Source organism: Schistocerca gregaria, chromosome 1 (assembly GCF_023897955.1).
Source record: "Schistocerca gregaria isolate iqSchGreg1 chromosome 1, iqSchGreg1.2, whole genome shotgun sequence".
Classification (NCBI taxonomy): domain Eukaryota; kingdom Metazoa; phylum Arthropoda; class Insecta; order Orthoptera; family Acrididae; genus Schistocerca; species Schistocerca gregaria.
Genome location: NC_064920.1, coordinates 1,034,868,148 through 1,034,884,943, shown reverse-complemented (window position 1 = coordinate 1,034,884,943; position 16,796 = coordinate 1,034,868,148). Strand labels below are relative to the sequence as shown.

Sequence of the window (16,796 nt, the reverse complement as noted above, 5' to 3'; positions counted from 1 at the left end):
CTTCCCCATTTCATTTCAGAACCTCCTTTTCAGTTAAAACTTACTGGCAGATTAAATATGTGTGCCTGACAGACTCAAACTTGGGACCTTTCACAGGCAACTGCTGTACTTAAGCACTTTCCAGTGAAAGGCAAAGGTCCCAAATTTGAGTGCAGGTCTGACACACGGTTGTAATGTGCCAGGAAATTTCATATCAGTGCACACTCTGATGCAGATTGAAAAATTCATTCCTCTTTGTTGTTCACTCCACCAATCCTTTGTTTCATATTCTTTAGTAGCACCCCATTTCAAAATCTTCTATTCTCTTCTTGTCTGTACTATTTTGTTGTCCATGCTTCACTTCTGTACAAGGCTACACACCAGACAAATACCTGAGAAAAGACTTCCTAGTGCATAGATTTGTATTTGATGTTAAGCATTCCTAAAAGATGGAAATTTGTTATTGCTTTTGAAAGTCTGCATTTTATATATTCTGCACTTCTGTATCATCAGTTATTTTGTTGACCAAATTACAAAACTAATCTCCTATTTTAAATGTCCCATTTCTTGATCCAATTCCCACACCACCATCTGGTTTTCTTCGACTAAATGCCATTTGCTTTGCTTTTGCTGATGTTCATTTTGTTACTTAATTTCAAGACACTATGTATTCCATTTAAATGATCTTAAAAGTCTTTTGCCACCACTGACAGAATTACAGTGTCCTCTGAAAACCTCAAAATTTTTATCTCTTCTCCCAGAACTTTAGTTCTCTTTTCAGATGTCTCCTTGGGTTCCTTCGCTACTTGCTCTGCATACAGATTGAATAATGTTAGGGGTAGGCTACAACTCTGTATCAGTCCCATATCAGCTGCTGCTTTCCTTTCACGTCCTTTGACACTTATAAGTGCATTCTGGTGCAAGCTGTAGATAATCGTTTGCTCCCTATTTTTTTTATCCATGATGTCTTCAGAATTTGAAAACACATATTCCAGTCAGCATTATCAAAGCTTTCTCTAAGATGATTTTGGTTATATGGTAATTAGGCCATGGTCTAAGGCAAATTCCTGTGCATAACATTTTGTGTCCTAATGCTGGAGAGATCATCAGGAGCTATAAAGACTCGCATACTCATTTCAAATGCAAACAAGCTCTGCAGGCCAAACTGTTTATGCATATCCATGCAATGCTGAGACTGTGACATTATCACATCGTTTCCTAAGATTCCAGAGTCATGCCAACATATTTTACAGAGCTTTTAGACCTAGTGCGTAAGAGACACTCTTCTACATCTTTCAGCCTTGAATCCCTTGGTATTCCTCTTGGTCATTTCCTTCACATCTCCATTTCATGTATCTTCTTGGGAATCCTCATGTTTTCCATTCTCTGTAAAACGGAGGAACAGCATGGATTAAGACGTGGGAGGTCAACTGTTCACCTCATGTTTACAGTGAGGAAGCTCCAGGAGCACCATTATGAATCTGGAGAAGACTTTGTGATGGGCTTTCTCAGTATAGAAAAGGCATTTGATAACATCTGTAGAATAAAAGTTTGGGAAATGCTAGAAAAGAGGGAGTGGAAAAAAGACACTAGAAGCAGAATGGAGAAGATGCACAATGGAAGTATGAGTTGTGTGAAAATGGTAAATGAAAGGACAGATTGATTTTAGCAAACAAGTTGTGTAAAACAGATCAGTGTTGTCACCTTTCCTCTTCATTGTGCTCATGGATGAGAGAGTGACCAAGTGGCAGAAAAAACTGGAGAAGACAAGATGAAAGCAATGGCATTCGTGGATATAGGAACAGCTGGATGCTTGGTAGGACACAGTATGGTGGTATGGGAATGAAATTTTGTGTAAAACAATGAGAGATCATAATTACAATTAAAAAAAAAAAAAGATAGACCAACTAGTGGAATAAGAATTAAAGTTGAACAACTGAAGAAGGCGGAAAGTGTCACGTACTTGGGAAGCGTGATAGATGAAAATGGAAGAAATGAGAAAGATCAGTGAATGTGGAAGACAAAAAGAAGTGTTAGGAGCCTGGTTTGGAACAAAGATGAACCATAAAAAAAAGCAAGGAGGTAATATATAGAAGTTACTACATCCCTGTTCTGACATACCTGTATGTATCTGAAACAGAGATAATGAAAAAAAGAGATGTGAGCATATTACAGGCGTGTGAAATGATGTTCTTTGGAAGGAGGATAGGAGTAGCAAGGAGATATTGTATGAATAAGGGAAGGGTTAGAGAAATAGTGAAAGGGGAACCCTTGCAGAGCAGGAAAGGCACATCAGTGCTAAGATGATATGGTTGCTTAAAGGGAATGGAAAACAGAAAAGATACTTTGCAGTTAGATGCATTGTTGACCTTAGCACTAAGAAAAGCTCATAGTGCCAACTTCAGCACTGCAAGCTCCATATCAGATGACAGGATAACTACATAATCGTAGAAAACAGTCTGATGTAGTGATTCCTGACCGTTGTTTAGATGGATACAAACAGACTTGACTCGCTGAGCTAGTTTGAATATGAAACTAATAGTGTATTTGAGTCTTTATAGCCTCTGATGATGTCTCCAGCATTAGGACCCAAAACGTTAGGCACAAAACAATGCCTTAGACCAAAGCTGCTCAACCTTTTTAGTCTGGAGATCTACTTCATATAGTTTAGTCCATTTAGAGTGTTAGTGACTTAAAAATTCATAAAGGGTTAAGCAGACTGTATTATGGCCGTTACTAAACTCCACATTAACATTACATATCACTTGTGAATCTCAAAAAGCACAAATTATACAATATGGTGGCTAACAATGACTGTTTCATTGAACACACTTCCTACATGTCCTCTTGTTACATTGTCTCGTAACAAAGTCCAGTCACATTCCAATTTTCTTACTTTTCTTCACTCACCATGGAGCAACTCTAAGTCACAGAATAAATATTTTGCTCGCGCAGGTGAAACGCGCAGCCTTGCGATCTATTTCCACTTTAAGCCAATAACAATGGAAAGGTCATTGAACTGGTATCTTCACTTTAAGCCAATAACAATAGAAAGGTTGTTGAACTGATCAGCCTCTTCCACCAGCTAGTATGGGCCAAGGGATATTATAATAGTCATTCTTCCCTCGCTCTGTTTACAAGTGGGACATGAAAGGAAATGACTATAGTGGTATGTGGTACCCTCGATCATGCATCATACAGTGGCTTGTGGAGTTTGTATGTTGATGTAGATACGTATTCCTTCCAACTTCCAGCTTTCTCTTCTTTGTTTATTTAGGACTTAATGTGGCAAATGAATAATGGTACTCTGACATAACATGTGCTGCATATTAATTACCATGTGTTAATGTTTTTTGGATGCGTATGTTATTAGTATGAGGCAAATATTGATTTGGAAACTTTGAATTTGGTAATATTTACACTTCAAGACATTTTTATATTTTTGGAGAAATAACACAAAAAAGAAGCAACTCATTGACTACATAAAGCAGTATAAAATAAATGAATAAAATGTGACTGATGAATCTTATCACAGAAAAGCAGAATTTCCTTCCTTAATAGTAGGCAGAAAGCAAGTTAAGAAAAGCAGGAGACTTGACATTTTATATGCCAACTAATTTTTCCTCTTGTGTGCTTGTTTGCCTTCCTTCGTTATTTTTTCGCCTTTCACAGAAGAAAACATTACTTTTTATATCCCAAATGTAAATGTTCCCATTATTGTTGGTTTGCATTACTTCCACTATTTATTACTGATGTAACTTCAGTTTCTTTCCGTCCATCACCCAATTATTTTGAATAAATTTATTTATTTCAGAATCTTTGTAGCCACAAAGTCAAATAGATCTTTTGTAGACTTTTGCATTGTTGTATCATAGTTAACTGCAGAGTAAATATGAAACATTTTAGCTTTCATCATTTGTGGTGATGCTTTTATCTAGAAGTGCATAAAATTATTTGTCTTTCAGCATGTTAAAACATATCCAGAGCCAGATCCTTTATCTGGTGAGAGCTCTCTGGAATTTTATGGCCAGCGGCCCTGGAGGCCTGGTAAGCTGAGTGCGGAGCCTCCAGATCCTTCCAAAGAAAAACAAGGTGTCCAAGCTCTGCAGTATCGGGAAAAGAATACTGTCAATCATTCGGTAAGAATACAAGGTTTTAAATTGTAAGACATTTCCAGGGGCAAATGTGGACTCTGACCACAATCTATTGATTATGAACTGTGGATTAAAACTGAAGAAACTGCAAAAAGTTGGGGATTTCAGGAGATGGGACCTGGATAAACTGAAAGAACCAGAGGTTGTACAGAGTTTCAGGGAGAGCATAAGGGAACAATTGACAGAAATAGGGGAAAGAAATACAGTAGAAGAAGAATGGGTAGCTTTGAGGGATGAAGTAGTGAAGGCAGCAGAGGATCAAGTAGGTAAAAAGATGAGGGCTAGTAGAAATCCTTGGGTAACAGAAGAAATATTTAATTTAATTGATTAAAGGAGAAAATATAAAAATGCAGTACATGAAGCAGGGAAAAAGGAATACAAACGTCTCAAAAATGAGATCGACAGGAAGTGCAAAATGGCTAAGCAGGGATGGCTTGAGGACAAATGTAAGGATGTGGAGGCTTATCTCACTAGGGGTAAGATAGATACTGCCTACAGGAAAATTAAAGAGACCTTTGGAGAAAAGAGAACCACTTGTATGAATATCAAGAGCTCAGATGAAAACCCAGTTCTAAGCAAAGAATGGAAAACAGAAAGGTGGAAGGAGTATATAGAGGGTCTATACAAGGGCGATGTACTTGAGGACAATATTATGGAAATTGAAGAGGATGTAGATGAAGATGAAATGGGAGATACGATACTTCGTGAAGAGTTTGAAAGAGCACTGAAAGACCTGAGTCGAAACAAGGCCCCCGGAGTAGACAACATTCCATTAGAACTACTGACGGCCTTGGGAGAGCCAGTCATGACAAAACTCTACCATCTGGTGAGCAAGATGTATGAGACAGGTGAAATACCCTCAGACTTCAAGAAGAATATAATAATTCCAATCCCAAAGAAAGCAGGTGTTGACAGATGTGAAAATTACCAAACTATCAGTTTAATAAGCCACAGCTGCAAAATACTAACACGAATTCTTTACAGACGAATGGGAAAACTAGTAGAAGCCGACCTCGGGGAAGATCAGTTTGGATTCCGTAGAAATGTTGGAACACGTGAGGCAATACTGACCTTACAACTTATCTTAGAAGAAAGATTAAGAAAAGGTAAACCTACGTTTCTAGCATTTGTAGACTTTGAGAAAGCTTTTGACAATGTTGAGTGGAAAACTCTTTCGAATTCTAAAGGTGGCAGGGGTAAAATACAGGGAGTGAAATGCTATTTACTATTTGTACAGAAACCAGATGGCAGTTATAAGAGTTGAGGGACATGAAAGGGAAGCAGTGGTTGGGAAGGGAGTAAGACAGGGTTGCAGCCTCTCCCAGATGTTATTCAATCTGTGTATTGAGCAAGCAGTAAAGGAAACAAAAGAAAAATTTGGAGTAGGTATTAAAATTCATGGAGAAGAAATAAAAACTTTGAGGTTTGCCGATGACATTGTAATTCTGTCAGAGACAGCAAAGGACTTGGAAGAGCAGTTGAACGGAATGGACAGTGTCTTGAAAGGAGGATATAAGATGAACATCAACAAAAGCAAAACGAGGATAATGGAGTGTAGTCAAATTAAATCGGGTGATGCTGAGGGAATTAGATTAGGAAATGAGACACTTAAAGTAGTAAAGGATTTTGCTATTTAGGAAGTAAAATAACTGATGATGGTCGAAGTAGAGAGGATATAAAATGTAGACTGGCAATGGCCAGGAAAGCGTTTCTGAAGAAGAGAAATTTATTAACATAGAGTATAGATTTAAGTGTCAGGAAGTCATTTCTGAAAGTATTTGTATGGAGTATAGCCATGTATGGAAGTGAAACATGGACGATAAATAGTTTGGACAAGAAGGGAATAGAAGCTTTCGAAATGTGGTGCTACAGAAGAATGCTGAAGATTAGATGGGTAGATCACATAACTAATGAGGAAGTATTGAATAGGATTGGGGAGAAGAGAAGTTTGTGGCACAACTTGACCAGAAGAAGGGATCGATTGGTAGGACATGTTTTGAGGCATCAAGGGATCACCAATTTAGTATTGGAGGGCAGCGTGGAGGGTAAAAATAATAGAGGGAGACAAAGAGGTGAATACACTAGCAGATTCAGAAGGATGTAGGTTGCAGTAGGTACTGGGAGATGAAGCAGCTTGCACAGCATAGGGTAGCATGGAGACCTGTATCAAACCAGTCTCAGGACTGAAGACAACAACAACAACCAAAAACTAGTGATTATTATTAGATCCACAATGGAGCAGCATGAACTACAAATTAGATGCTAGAGGCACACTGATATATGAGCAGTTTTTAGTAATTTTCCCAGTAAATGTACTGGTGATTTACTGGATATTTGCATTAATATTTAGTGTTAGAAGTTTAAAGGCGACACCCAGGCTGGCCAAAATTTCCTCTGCTCTTTTCTGACTGGTAATTATGTCAACAAAGTTTCAAGTTTTCTTAATGTGCAATTGCCTATAAGTTCATGCAACTTAATCAGATATGTGATTAGCCTGTAGTGAGAGACCCGGTAGAGCTGATGCTAAGTCAAAATGGAATGTCTTCCTTACAGAGTACAGCTCAGCTGTACTGCCTGGCTTTTCATATTCTTCACAACATTGACAGGGCAGAATTTTTCAGCATGTCCCTTCGTTTTTCTGCCAGATGGTAGCATTGGATCATGTCCTGCACAAGCAACAAAACAAGACTGTTCACATGGCTTGGTAAGCTTGGGGATACCTTCCGTTGTGTGCAATTCATACCAGTGAAAATACAAAAACACAACAGCAGTAGTACCAAATGTAACACTTTTAATAGTGTATTCGTTGCATTCTTATTGTAACAATTTTACTTACAGACCTCTTTGATGATCTGGGACTGCATGCAACTACTGCATGTTTAACACTTTTATATGTTTGAAATACCATGTTGCTTATGCCCTGAATGAACAAGTAACAGCAAATATATACAGATCTATACAGTTACATGGTAGCCATATAGCAGTGTTTGAGACTCTGGAATTCCACTGAAGTAGTTATGGTTCACATCCCCTCAATTACCACCCTTCTCCCCATTTTTTTGCAAGTATAATACAAACATTGCTGACATGTGCTCAACATGATAAAACATTAAACCACAGATGGGTGTGTTGCACAGTCATTTAGTACCAGGATGTTTCAGCATATGCAGGCCATGAGAGATAGCATTCCTGGCACTCATCCAGTGGGAGTGTTTAACTCGTGTGAAGTGGAACCAGGTACAGTGTGCAACATTATTGTGCTTAGAAGTGCATAAAGCAGTGGCTTCAAGGGTAGAGCATAGGAAAGTTGTCAACCCCCCTCTGTGAGACAATGTGTTGGTTGTCATCCTTATGGAAAGTCCATTTTTAAGTGCTGTCCAACTTAAGAATGAGACCAGTTTCCTGGATGCTTGCAAATTGTTTCTAACCACATACAGGATGCTGGTCTTGAGCCCATTTGGCTTTTCCGTGATCACAAACTTTATAGTCCTGCCTTTGCTGAACTGAGAGTAGACTTCAATTGTACCACATCAGAATGAGCCAACATTTAATTTGGTGAATAAGGGTCTGATGATGGTCTACAGGCCAAGACAAATGCATGATGATGACCCACAGCACATGGCACAACATTCGCATGTTGGCCGTATCACAGTCTCGCGCTGGGCATGGATGTCATCAACTGAGGCATGGATACTTCATCAAATTTATCATCATCTCGCCTTGGATCAGTATGTGCAGATCATAAAGCATACTGTGTTTCTGAGTGCAAAGATGTGCTATCCCAGTGGAGTGATGCAGTTTCAACAGGACCGCTCACTAGTTCACAGAAGTTGAATAGTGTCACAATGGCAGTTTGCAAAAAGCTGACATTGATCTGACTGACTGGCCTGTTGGAACATTGGACTTGAATCCCACTGACAGTTTGTGGGCCAAAGTGAAGCATCATATAAATTTACACTGGCCGACACCGGCATCATGCACACCTAACCAGCTTTGGGACCTTTTGTTGGATACATGTGAGAGTCATGATGTGGCATACTTCTAGAGGCCGACTACTTCCTTGCACTCTATCACAAATGTGACTAATTATGAAGATGATGTTTGAAATGAAGTAGTACTCGGCTACCAGTTAGCTTACAAGACGGACAGACTAGCTTTCCATGACATCAGACATCACATTATCCTAAGTTAACGAGGAAACATAAACAAGAACTGCAGTGAATGAACCATTTCAAATGGTAACTAGGTAGACACTGTATTAGTATAGAAGATCAAATAATACCACAAAGCTTATATTATTACGCTGATTTTTTAAGTAGATGACTCTGAATTAAAAGCACTCTCTTGTGTGTAGCTTTAGTGATAAGTGTAACTCTTGTATCTGTGACTTATGTAACACCAGTCTTTCTTGATTACATTAAGGTTTAATTTTTTTCAGATGCTAATTATTGGACTTCTGAGCAGTGCAATATCACAGTTTAAAACATATAGATGCCCAAAAATGAGAAGACAACTGGGTGAGTAACTGAAGATATTACCTGTGTAAAAAATGTGTGTGAAGTTGGAAACTCATTTCTGGTATTTGCAGTGGTCCAGATGGCTGATGAATACTACAGTTCACAAGATTATGGAAAAGCTCTGACGTAAGTCAACTTAGTAATAATTACTTAATTGTATATTACATTTAATTTTTCATGCATTTTTTCCTGTTTCATGATGCTAAATTGTGTTTTTACTCAGCATATTATTAATTTCATTATGCCTCTAGTAAAGTGTGTTTCTATCATGACATCAACAAAACCAACAGTTTTTTTTTGGGGGGGGGGGATGGATGGGAGGGGGGATGCCCACACTTTGCTTTGTATTGTAAGCTTCTCATGATTTACTGTAACCTCTTTTCTCTACAACTTTGCACAATTTGTGAAGCTGATAAATTGTTTCTTGAACGGCCTGTACATACAATGTACGAGCTTCAAAATTAATTATGTTGACAATGGTCGCAGGTTCGAATCCTGCCTCGGGCATGGGTGTGTGTGTGTGTCCTTAGGTTAGTTAGGTTTAAGTAATTCTAAGTCTGGGAGACTGATGACCTCAGATGTTAAGTCCCATAGTGCTCAGAGCCATTAATTATGTTGTCACTAACAAATCAGCTTTTCAGAATAACAACATTTTAGGAAAAAATAGATTGCTGCTTATCTTAAAGATAACACGCTACATTGCAGACGGGCACAATTATGACAATTACACATAAGCTTTCAGCATTTTGGGCCTGAGCTTCCAGAGCTGACAGGTGTGTGTGTGTGTGTGTGTGTGTTTGTGTGTGTGTGTGTGTGTGTGTGTGTGTGTGTGTGTGTCTTTTAATTGTGCTTGTCTGCAACTTAGTGTGTTATCTTTACAGTAAGTAGTGATCTATCTTTTCCTGCGTTGTTGATACTCCTGTGAGTAGTACCATTGTTTTTAGTTAAAAAAAAATTAAGCTTGAGATATTCCTCTAGTCTGAGTACAGATGCATAATTTTTTTCTTTGCTGTAAAATATAGAACCTGGTGTTCTTTTATTGCTTTAGTTTGACCCTCCCTGCAACACCCATCACCCTTGTTTACCTGTGGTGGACATTTTCGTAGTACTTCACCTTTCTTAATTATTTCACATGTAACATGCAATACCACATAAACTTTGCAACAAGAATCTATTATATTAGTGGTTTCTGATCATTCACATTTATTTGAATAATTGTCCTGTTCTCATTTTCCATCCTTCTATAACAATGTGAGCCATGCATCATCCCCACAGCTACTTCTTTTCATCTTCACTATAATGATTGCATTTTTCGGACTCTGCCACTTCATGTAGATTAAATTTTGCTCAGCAGTGCTACTTCTCGTGATTCCTGTTCTGTATTGTAAGGAGTTCTATGATCAAGAGTGAAATGACATAGTTGGTTGCACACCTATGTGTTGCCAGTTCTTCGAAAAATTTGGAGATAAGCATGCCTTTACCTCCTGAGCTACACTGGTTCCATATCTTGTTCAACAATGCCCAAGAATTGCCACTTATGCACCTTTATGTGAGGGGAGAGAATAGCTGCTCGAGTTTTGCGTGATATGGTCACCTGTAGTCAAATTACAACAAAATATATAAAAAGTAAGCAGATGTTGATAAAATAAGAATTTTCAGTCAAATGTTAGGCAACAGTGAGTAGCTGCAGCAGACAAGAAAGACAAATCCACCAAGATGGAAATAAGAAGTTGCAAGCAAAACAATTTGAGCAAGACTCAGTATCAGGAGTGGGCCTAAAACTGCAGTTGCAAACTTTTGTTAGACACAAGACTCACCATATGATGTAACCAAAAACTTTAGAGGAAAACTCAGTTTACTTGTAAAAAAGGTAACCTATGTACGATAATCATCAGAGGAGACTGTAATAATCCAACAATCTATTGGGATAATTACTGTTTAGTTAGTGCTGGACATTACAAGATGTCCTGTGGAATATTACTAAATGCCTTTATTGAAAACTACCTAGAATGGGCAGTTCAGATCCCCACTTGTGATGAAATATATTAGATCTAATGGCAACAAATAGATGTGAACTCAGTGAGTATGTACACATTGAAAATGGTATCAGTGACCATCTGGCAGTTGTAGCAACAATGATCACCAAAGTACAAATGGCAACTAAAACTAGTAGAGACATTGTCATGTTTGCATCTTCATTCTATTTGTGGTTTCTTTTCAAATTTTAGTGTGGCACTCTTTCAACCTCCATATGTTTCTCTCGTCACCGAACTGTTTTGATAATGCTGTTTTTCTTGGCATGAAATTGTAATCTAGTGCTCCCCTTGTTTTCCCCAGTTGCCATCATATTCTACATCAGCTAAATATTATTGGTCAGATATTTGCAAAAATTCATTTGCACTGTTTGTTGTCCTCACAGTTTGAATTACGGGTGTAATTGCCTGACTACAAAACTATCTTAGTATTCATTCCCAAGACATTGATATAAAACTCAGTTTCCTGTAATTGAAATATAATATGCTCACTACTTTCCCGTGAACTCCCTCTGTATACATTTAATGATATTGATTTGTGTTTTTTGCTTAATTTGATGATATAGTATAAATAAAATGTGAAAGCGAGTGAACCACGTGGCACTGTTTTATCAGATGTCACAAATATGGTACATAGATGCTGCAAACTTAAATCTAGCTCTATGAATTTCTCTGAGTAGTTCAGCAGTATAGTATAAGTAGACTTGAACTTTAAGTGTATTTAAAATGTAACAGTGCTGTGTCATAAGATTTAATTCTGTTAACAGCTTACTCTCACACATGCTATGGGATTATCGGAGTGAGAAATGGTGGCTTTTGCTCACAAACATTCTTACTCGTGCACTGAATTGTGCCTATCTTTCGGCTAATGTTCAGGACTACATCACACTTTCCCTTGAAGCACTGGCTGCTACAACTCAGCTTCCCCTGCCAGAAAAAATAAGGATACACAACAATCTAGAAAAGCTTCTGAAGGTTTGCATCAAACCATAGATTTGTTACTGCAGTGTAATGACCAGTAAGTCTGTTTTCTGTTTCACAGGCTATTTACTGTTTGTTTTCTTTTAGAAGTTACCTCCTGATCCTGAGCCTAACGTAACACCTGAAGAGGGGCTTCGAGCAAAAGATCTTTGGAGCAAAGCATCGAGAGCAGAACTTCTTACCGTCACTGTAGAAATGAACAGTATTACATCCTGCATTGAAAGCAGAGCTCGCTTCACAAAATCCAAGTATCAAGCTGATGAAAATGTTGTTATTGAAGTATTTATCAGGTGACCAAAATCTCGTACTTTCATTTATAAACAGTGTGATGTCACAGCCTATAGTCTGAACTTTGACTTGTTTTTACCTTATTGAAAATAAATATCTAATTTGGTGAGAAAATGTGCCATATCACTAAATACATTTATTTTCGTTTAATCATTGAAGATAATGGATGTAATAGTCAAATTATTTCTGGAATCTTACTTTACTAGATAGAGATGTCTTATTTTGCATTTGTGTGTGTGCAGTTTCTTGTTTTTATAGTAATTGAAGTCTTTAGTCTTAAAAAATTTACAACACATCTGATGTGAAGAAGTTGGATAGTGTTTTCAAGTAAAAAAAGAAAAAGAAAAAAAAAAGAAACAAAATTTATTGCATCATAGAAAATTTGATTTTGGGAATAACGTCATCTTCATTTATGAAACTGTTTGTGTATATTGTTCAGCACAAAACGGTAACTAAACAGGTTTTTGCAAAACGCCTTGAGGTTTTGTGTAATTTAATGTTATATTATATTAAAAACAAAGATTCCAAGACTTATCAAGCGGGAAAGCGCCGGTAGACAGGCACAATAAATAAAACACACAAACACACACACAGAATTTCTAGCTTTCGCAACCGACGGTTGCTTCTTCAGGAAAGAGGGAAGGAGAGGGAAAGACGAAAGGATGTGGGTTTTAAGGGAGAGGGTAAAACACACACACACACACACACACACACACACACACACACACACACACACACACACACATCCATCCATTATATTTTTTTGCTGTTTGTGAACTGTGCCACTTTCAAAAAGTGCCAAGAGGCACCAGTGCTAGTGATAATATGAAATTTGACTGCAGCAGAGACATAGCAAATGACCAGTATACCCTTAGGTACTAGGGAAATGCACCATATGCACACATAACAGAAATTAATGAGTAAGTTATTAGAGAGATGCACCAGAATATCTGTTTATAATAACTAATCTTGATTCACTTATGTTAGCAAAACAATGACAGTTGTAAGACAGTTCACCAATGACATAATATGGACGTCATATCATTCTAGGTGTGAGTATAATATAGACACTTTAATATAAATGACATTCATATTCACACACAAACTGTATTTGCAGGTACTTGACAATGGCATAAATGCTGAAATGGTCTGTCATGAATAAAGATTAAACAATAGAAACTCCAGGTAGCAATATCAGCATTGTAAGAAAAGACAGATTGCTACTTACCGTAAAGAAGACTCATCAAGTAGTAGAAAGGACAATTAAAAGGCACTCACACACAACTTTAGGCCTCAGCCTATATCAGTAAAATGAGCGCGCCCACACACACACACACACACACACACACACACACACACACACACACACACACACACACACGACCACAAACTCCAGCATCTTGGCCAGAATGTGCAACATAACATGGGATGAAAGCAGGAAATTGGAGGGGGTAGGGAAGGGGAAGGGGAAGGGATGGTATTGTATGTGTGGGTAGAGAGATGAAAGCTGTCTGTTGGGGTGTACAGGGACTAGACTGCCAACAGTCACAACATCAGGAGATTGTGGGGCAGGGAAGTGGGGAAAAAAGGAGCAAGAAAGGAGAGGAGCAGGGAAAGATGGATGGAAGTGTTGGCAGAGGGTTGCAAATAAACAGGGTCAGAGTTGAGATTTGTTTGCACTTACGTTTACACAGATAATAACCAAAAAAGGATGTGTGATATGAGCGATACACTTAGTGAAGGTCTTCTTCAAAACAAATCTGTATGGCGTGGAATTGAAGGTAATAGAATGTAAGATGGGTGACAATTGTTAAAATGAAACTGCCACAAATTTTTTGATGGGCTTAATGTGGACAGAATTGTGGAGCACTACCTCTTTCCCTCCTCTCAGTTAGGTGAACAGTAACCCCAAGAATAGAAACTTTTATGCTCAGAGTCCAAAAATTTCCTTCTGTAGAATTAAACATGGATTCTGCAAGCAGTGGACACATGAGGTTTAGTCTGCTCTGTTTGTCCGTGAGGTGCAGAAGGCAGCAGACAGCAGCCTTCAGGTGGATGGAACGTTCCTTGACTTTTAGAAGGCACTCAGCATAGTTCTGTAGTGCCACCTAGTGAACACAAGAAAAGGTTACATACTTTGTGATGGAATTTAAGACTTCACAACAAAGACATTTGGTACATTGTTCTCAATATGCAGAAATCTCTTTGTGTAAGAGTATATTTGGGTGTACCCCATGTATGTGATCATTATTCTTCATGTTTTTTATGTGATTGATAAGTGTGAGGACTTTGGTAGGCTATTTAGCAGTGACCCTTTTAAATACACTGTACAAGGAAGTTGCGATGTCAGAAAAATGTAGGAAATTACTGAGGACTACTAATGAATTGACACTTAAATAATGACAAGCTGTTTAACCTCAACATAAACAAAGGTAACATTGTGCTTAAGCAGTTAGAAGTACTGTTATTTTTTTTCACACCATTGGCAATGAGTCACTTGAAGAAGCTATAATTGTAAGATCCCAAGAGGATAAGCATCTGAAGTATTTCCAGAAAGGTCAGAAGCCAGATGGAAAGGAAGTGGAAGGATACTATAGACACGTAATTTATCTATGAAGAAAGAAACTGACCAAAACCTTGTCAAATCATTCTTAATTATTTTGTCACAGACACCCTTGCCAAATAAAGATAGTAGAGAAAAGTGTGGAAATACTTGTATGTGTTTTGCCACATGTTTGTTTTATTCAGCATGTGAACAACTGCAAGAAAGGCTTTGCATATCACTGACCAAAGAAATTTGAAAGTTACTGAGGCTTACCAACAGTTGTTCATCCTGCTCATCATTCAGTGGTACAGAAATGAAGGGTGAGATTAATTATAATGATAAACAGTTGTATTATGTGCTTAACACCTCAAATTGCTTTTGGAAAATAAATGGAGTTATAGGTGTAGAGTAGGATGTAGTCAAAGAATGTAAATTTAATGTCAGTGAAGGGATTAAATTGTTACAGAATGTTAACATTTAAAAGTGTACAGGGTCCAAAGGGTCATAATTTTGAACCATATCATATCTTGATAATTCTGAGACTTGATCAAACTAATTTAAAAAAGAGCATAAGCTGTAGACATTCCTATTCCCATGGTTGTATGTTTTAATCTGCTAGTACAGAATTATAAGGAACTAGAATGAGAGGCCAGAAATAACCTACAGGATCAAAATTCCAAAGCTGCCAATAGACACCGTTAAACAAAGATGATGTGACTTACCAAACGAAAGCACTGGCAGGTTGATAGACACACAAACATAAACACAGAATTCAAGCTTTTGCAACCAACGGCTGCTTCATCAGGAAAGAGGGAAGGAGAGGGAAAGACAAAAGGATGTGGGTTTTAAAGAAGAGGGTAAGGAGTCATTCCAATCCCGGGAGCGGAAAGACTTACCTTAGGGGGGAAAAAGGACAGGTATACACTCGCATACACACACATATACATCCGCACGTACACACACAAGCAGACATTTCTAAAGGCAAAGAGTTTGGGCAGAGATGTCAGTTGAGGTGGAAGTACAAAGGCAAAGATATTGTTGAATGACAGGTGAGGTATGAGTGGCGGCAAGTTGAAATTAGCAGAGATTGAGGCCTGGCGGGTAATGAGAAGAGAGGATATATTTAGGGCAAGTTACCATCTCCGGAGTTCTGACAGGTTGGTGTTAGTGGGAAGTATCCACTCGTACTCTCTGCTGGAAATATCACTTTGCCACGAAGAAAAATGATCCTATTCCTACTCCTAATGATCCAACTCCCCAAGACACTGTCCAAATTGAACCCTGCTTGGAACAGTTCTGTCCTCCCACCTCCTCTTCCTCTAAATCACCCTCTCCAAAGCTTCCAGGAATTTCTGACTTCCAGCCTTGCCTCTCAATCCTTCTTTGTTGTTGTTGTCTTCAGTCCTGAGACTGGTTTGATGCAGCTCTCCATGCTACTATATCCTGTGCAAGCTGCTTCATCTCCCAGTACCTACTGCAACCTACATCCTTCTGAATCTGCTTAGTGTATTCATCTCTTGGTCTCCCTCTACGATTTTTACCCTACACGCTGCCCTCCAGTGCTAAATTTCTGATCCCTTGTTGCCTCAAAACATGTCCCACTAACCGATCCCTTCTTCTAGTCAAGTTTTGCCACAAACTTCTCTTCTCCCCACTTCTATTCAATACCTCCTCATTAGTTACGTGATATATCCACCTTATCCTCAGCATTCTTCTGTAGCACCACATTTCGAAAGCTTCTATTCTCTTCTTGTCCAAACTAGTTATCATCCATGTTTCACATCCATACATGGCTACACTCCAAACAAATACTTTCAGAAACGACTTCCTGATAAATAAATCTATATTCGATGTTAATAAATTTCTCTTCTTCAGAAACGCTTTCCTGGCCATTGCCAGTCTACATTTTATATCCTCTCTACTTCGACCATCATCAGTTGTTTTACTTCCTAAATAGAAAAACTCCTTTACTACTTTAAGTGTCTCATTTCCTAATCTAATTCCCTCAGCATCACCCGACTTAATTCGACTACATTCCATTATCCTCGTTTTGCTTTTGTTGATGTTCATCTTATATCCTCCTTTCAAGACACTGTCCATTCCGTTCAACTGCTCTTCCAAGTCCTTTGCCGTCTCTGACAGAATTACAATGTCATCGGCGAACCTCAAAGTTTTTACTTCGTCTCCATGAATTTTAATACCTACTCCAAATTTTTCTTTTGTTTCCTTTACTGCTTGCTAAATATACAGATTGAATAACATCGGGGAGAGGCTACAAGCCTGTCTCACTCATTTCCCA

At 38.2% G+C, this 16,796-nt stretch overlaps 1 protein-coding gene across 4 annotated transcripts in view; it reads left to right on the top strand.

The window, feature by feature from the left end:
- Positions 1 to 16,796, top strand: part of LOC126279438 (trafficking protein particle complex subunit 11) — a 98,454-nt gene that overhangs the window by 28,879 nt on the left and 52,779 nt on the right. For all 4 annotated transcript variants that reach the window (XM_049979679.1, XM_049979678.1, XM_049979677.1 and 1 more), the window contains exons 8-12: positions 3,945 to 4,118; positions 8,572 to 8,650; positions 8,722 to 8,776; positions 11,451 to 11,658; positions 11,752 to 11,954. In XM_049979679.1, the coding sequence (XP_049835636.1) occupies positions 3,945 to 4,118; positions 8,572 to 8,650; positions 8,722 to 8,776; positions 11,451 to 11,658; positions 11,752 to 11,954 (719 nt within the window). The remainder of the gene's footprint in view (positions 1 to 3,944; positions 4,119 to 8,571; positions 8,651 to 8,721; positions 8,777 to 11,450; positions 11,659 to 11,751; positions 11,955 to 16,796) is intronic.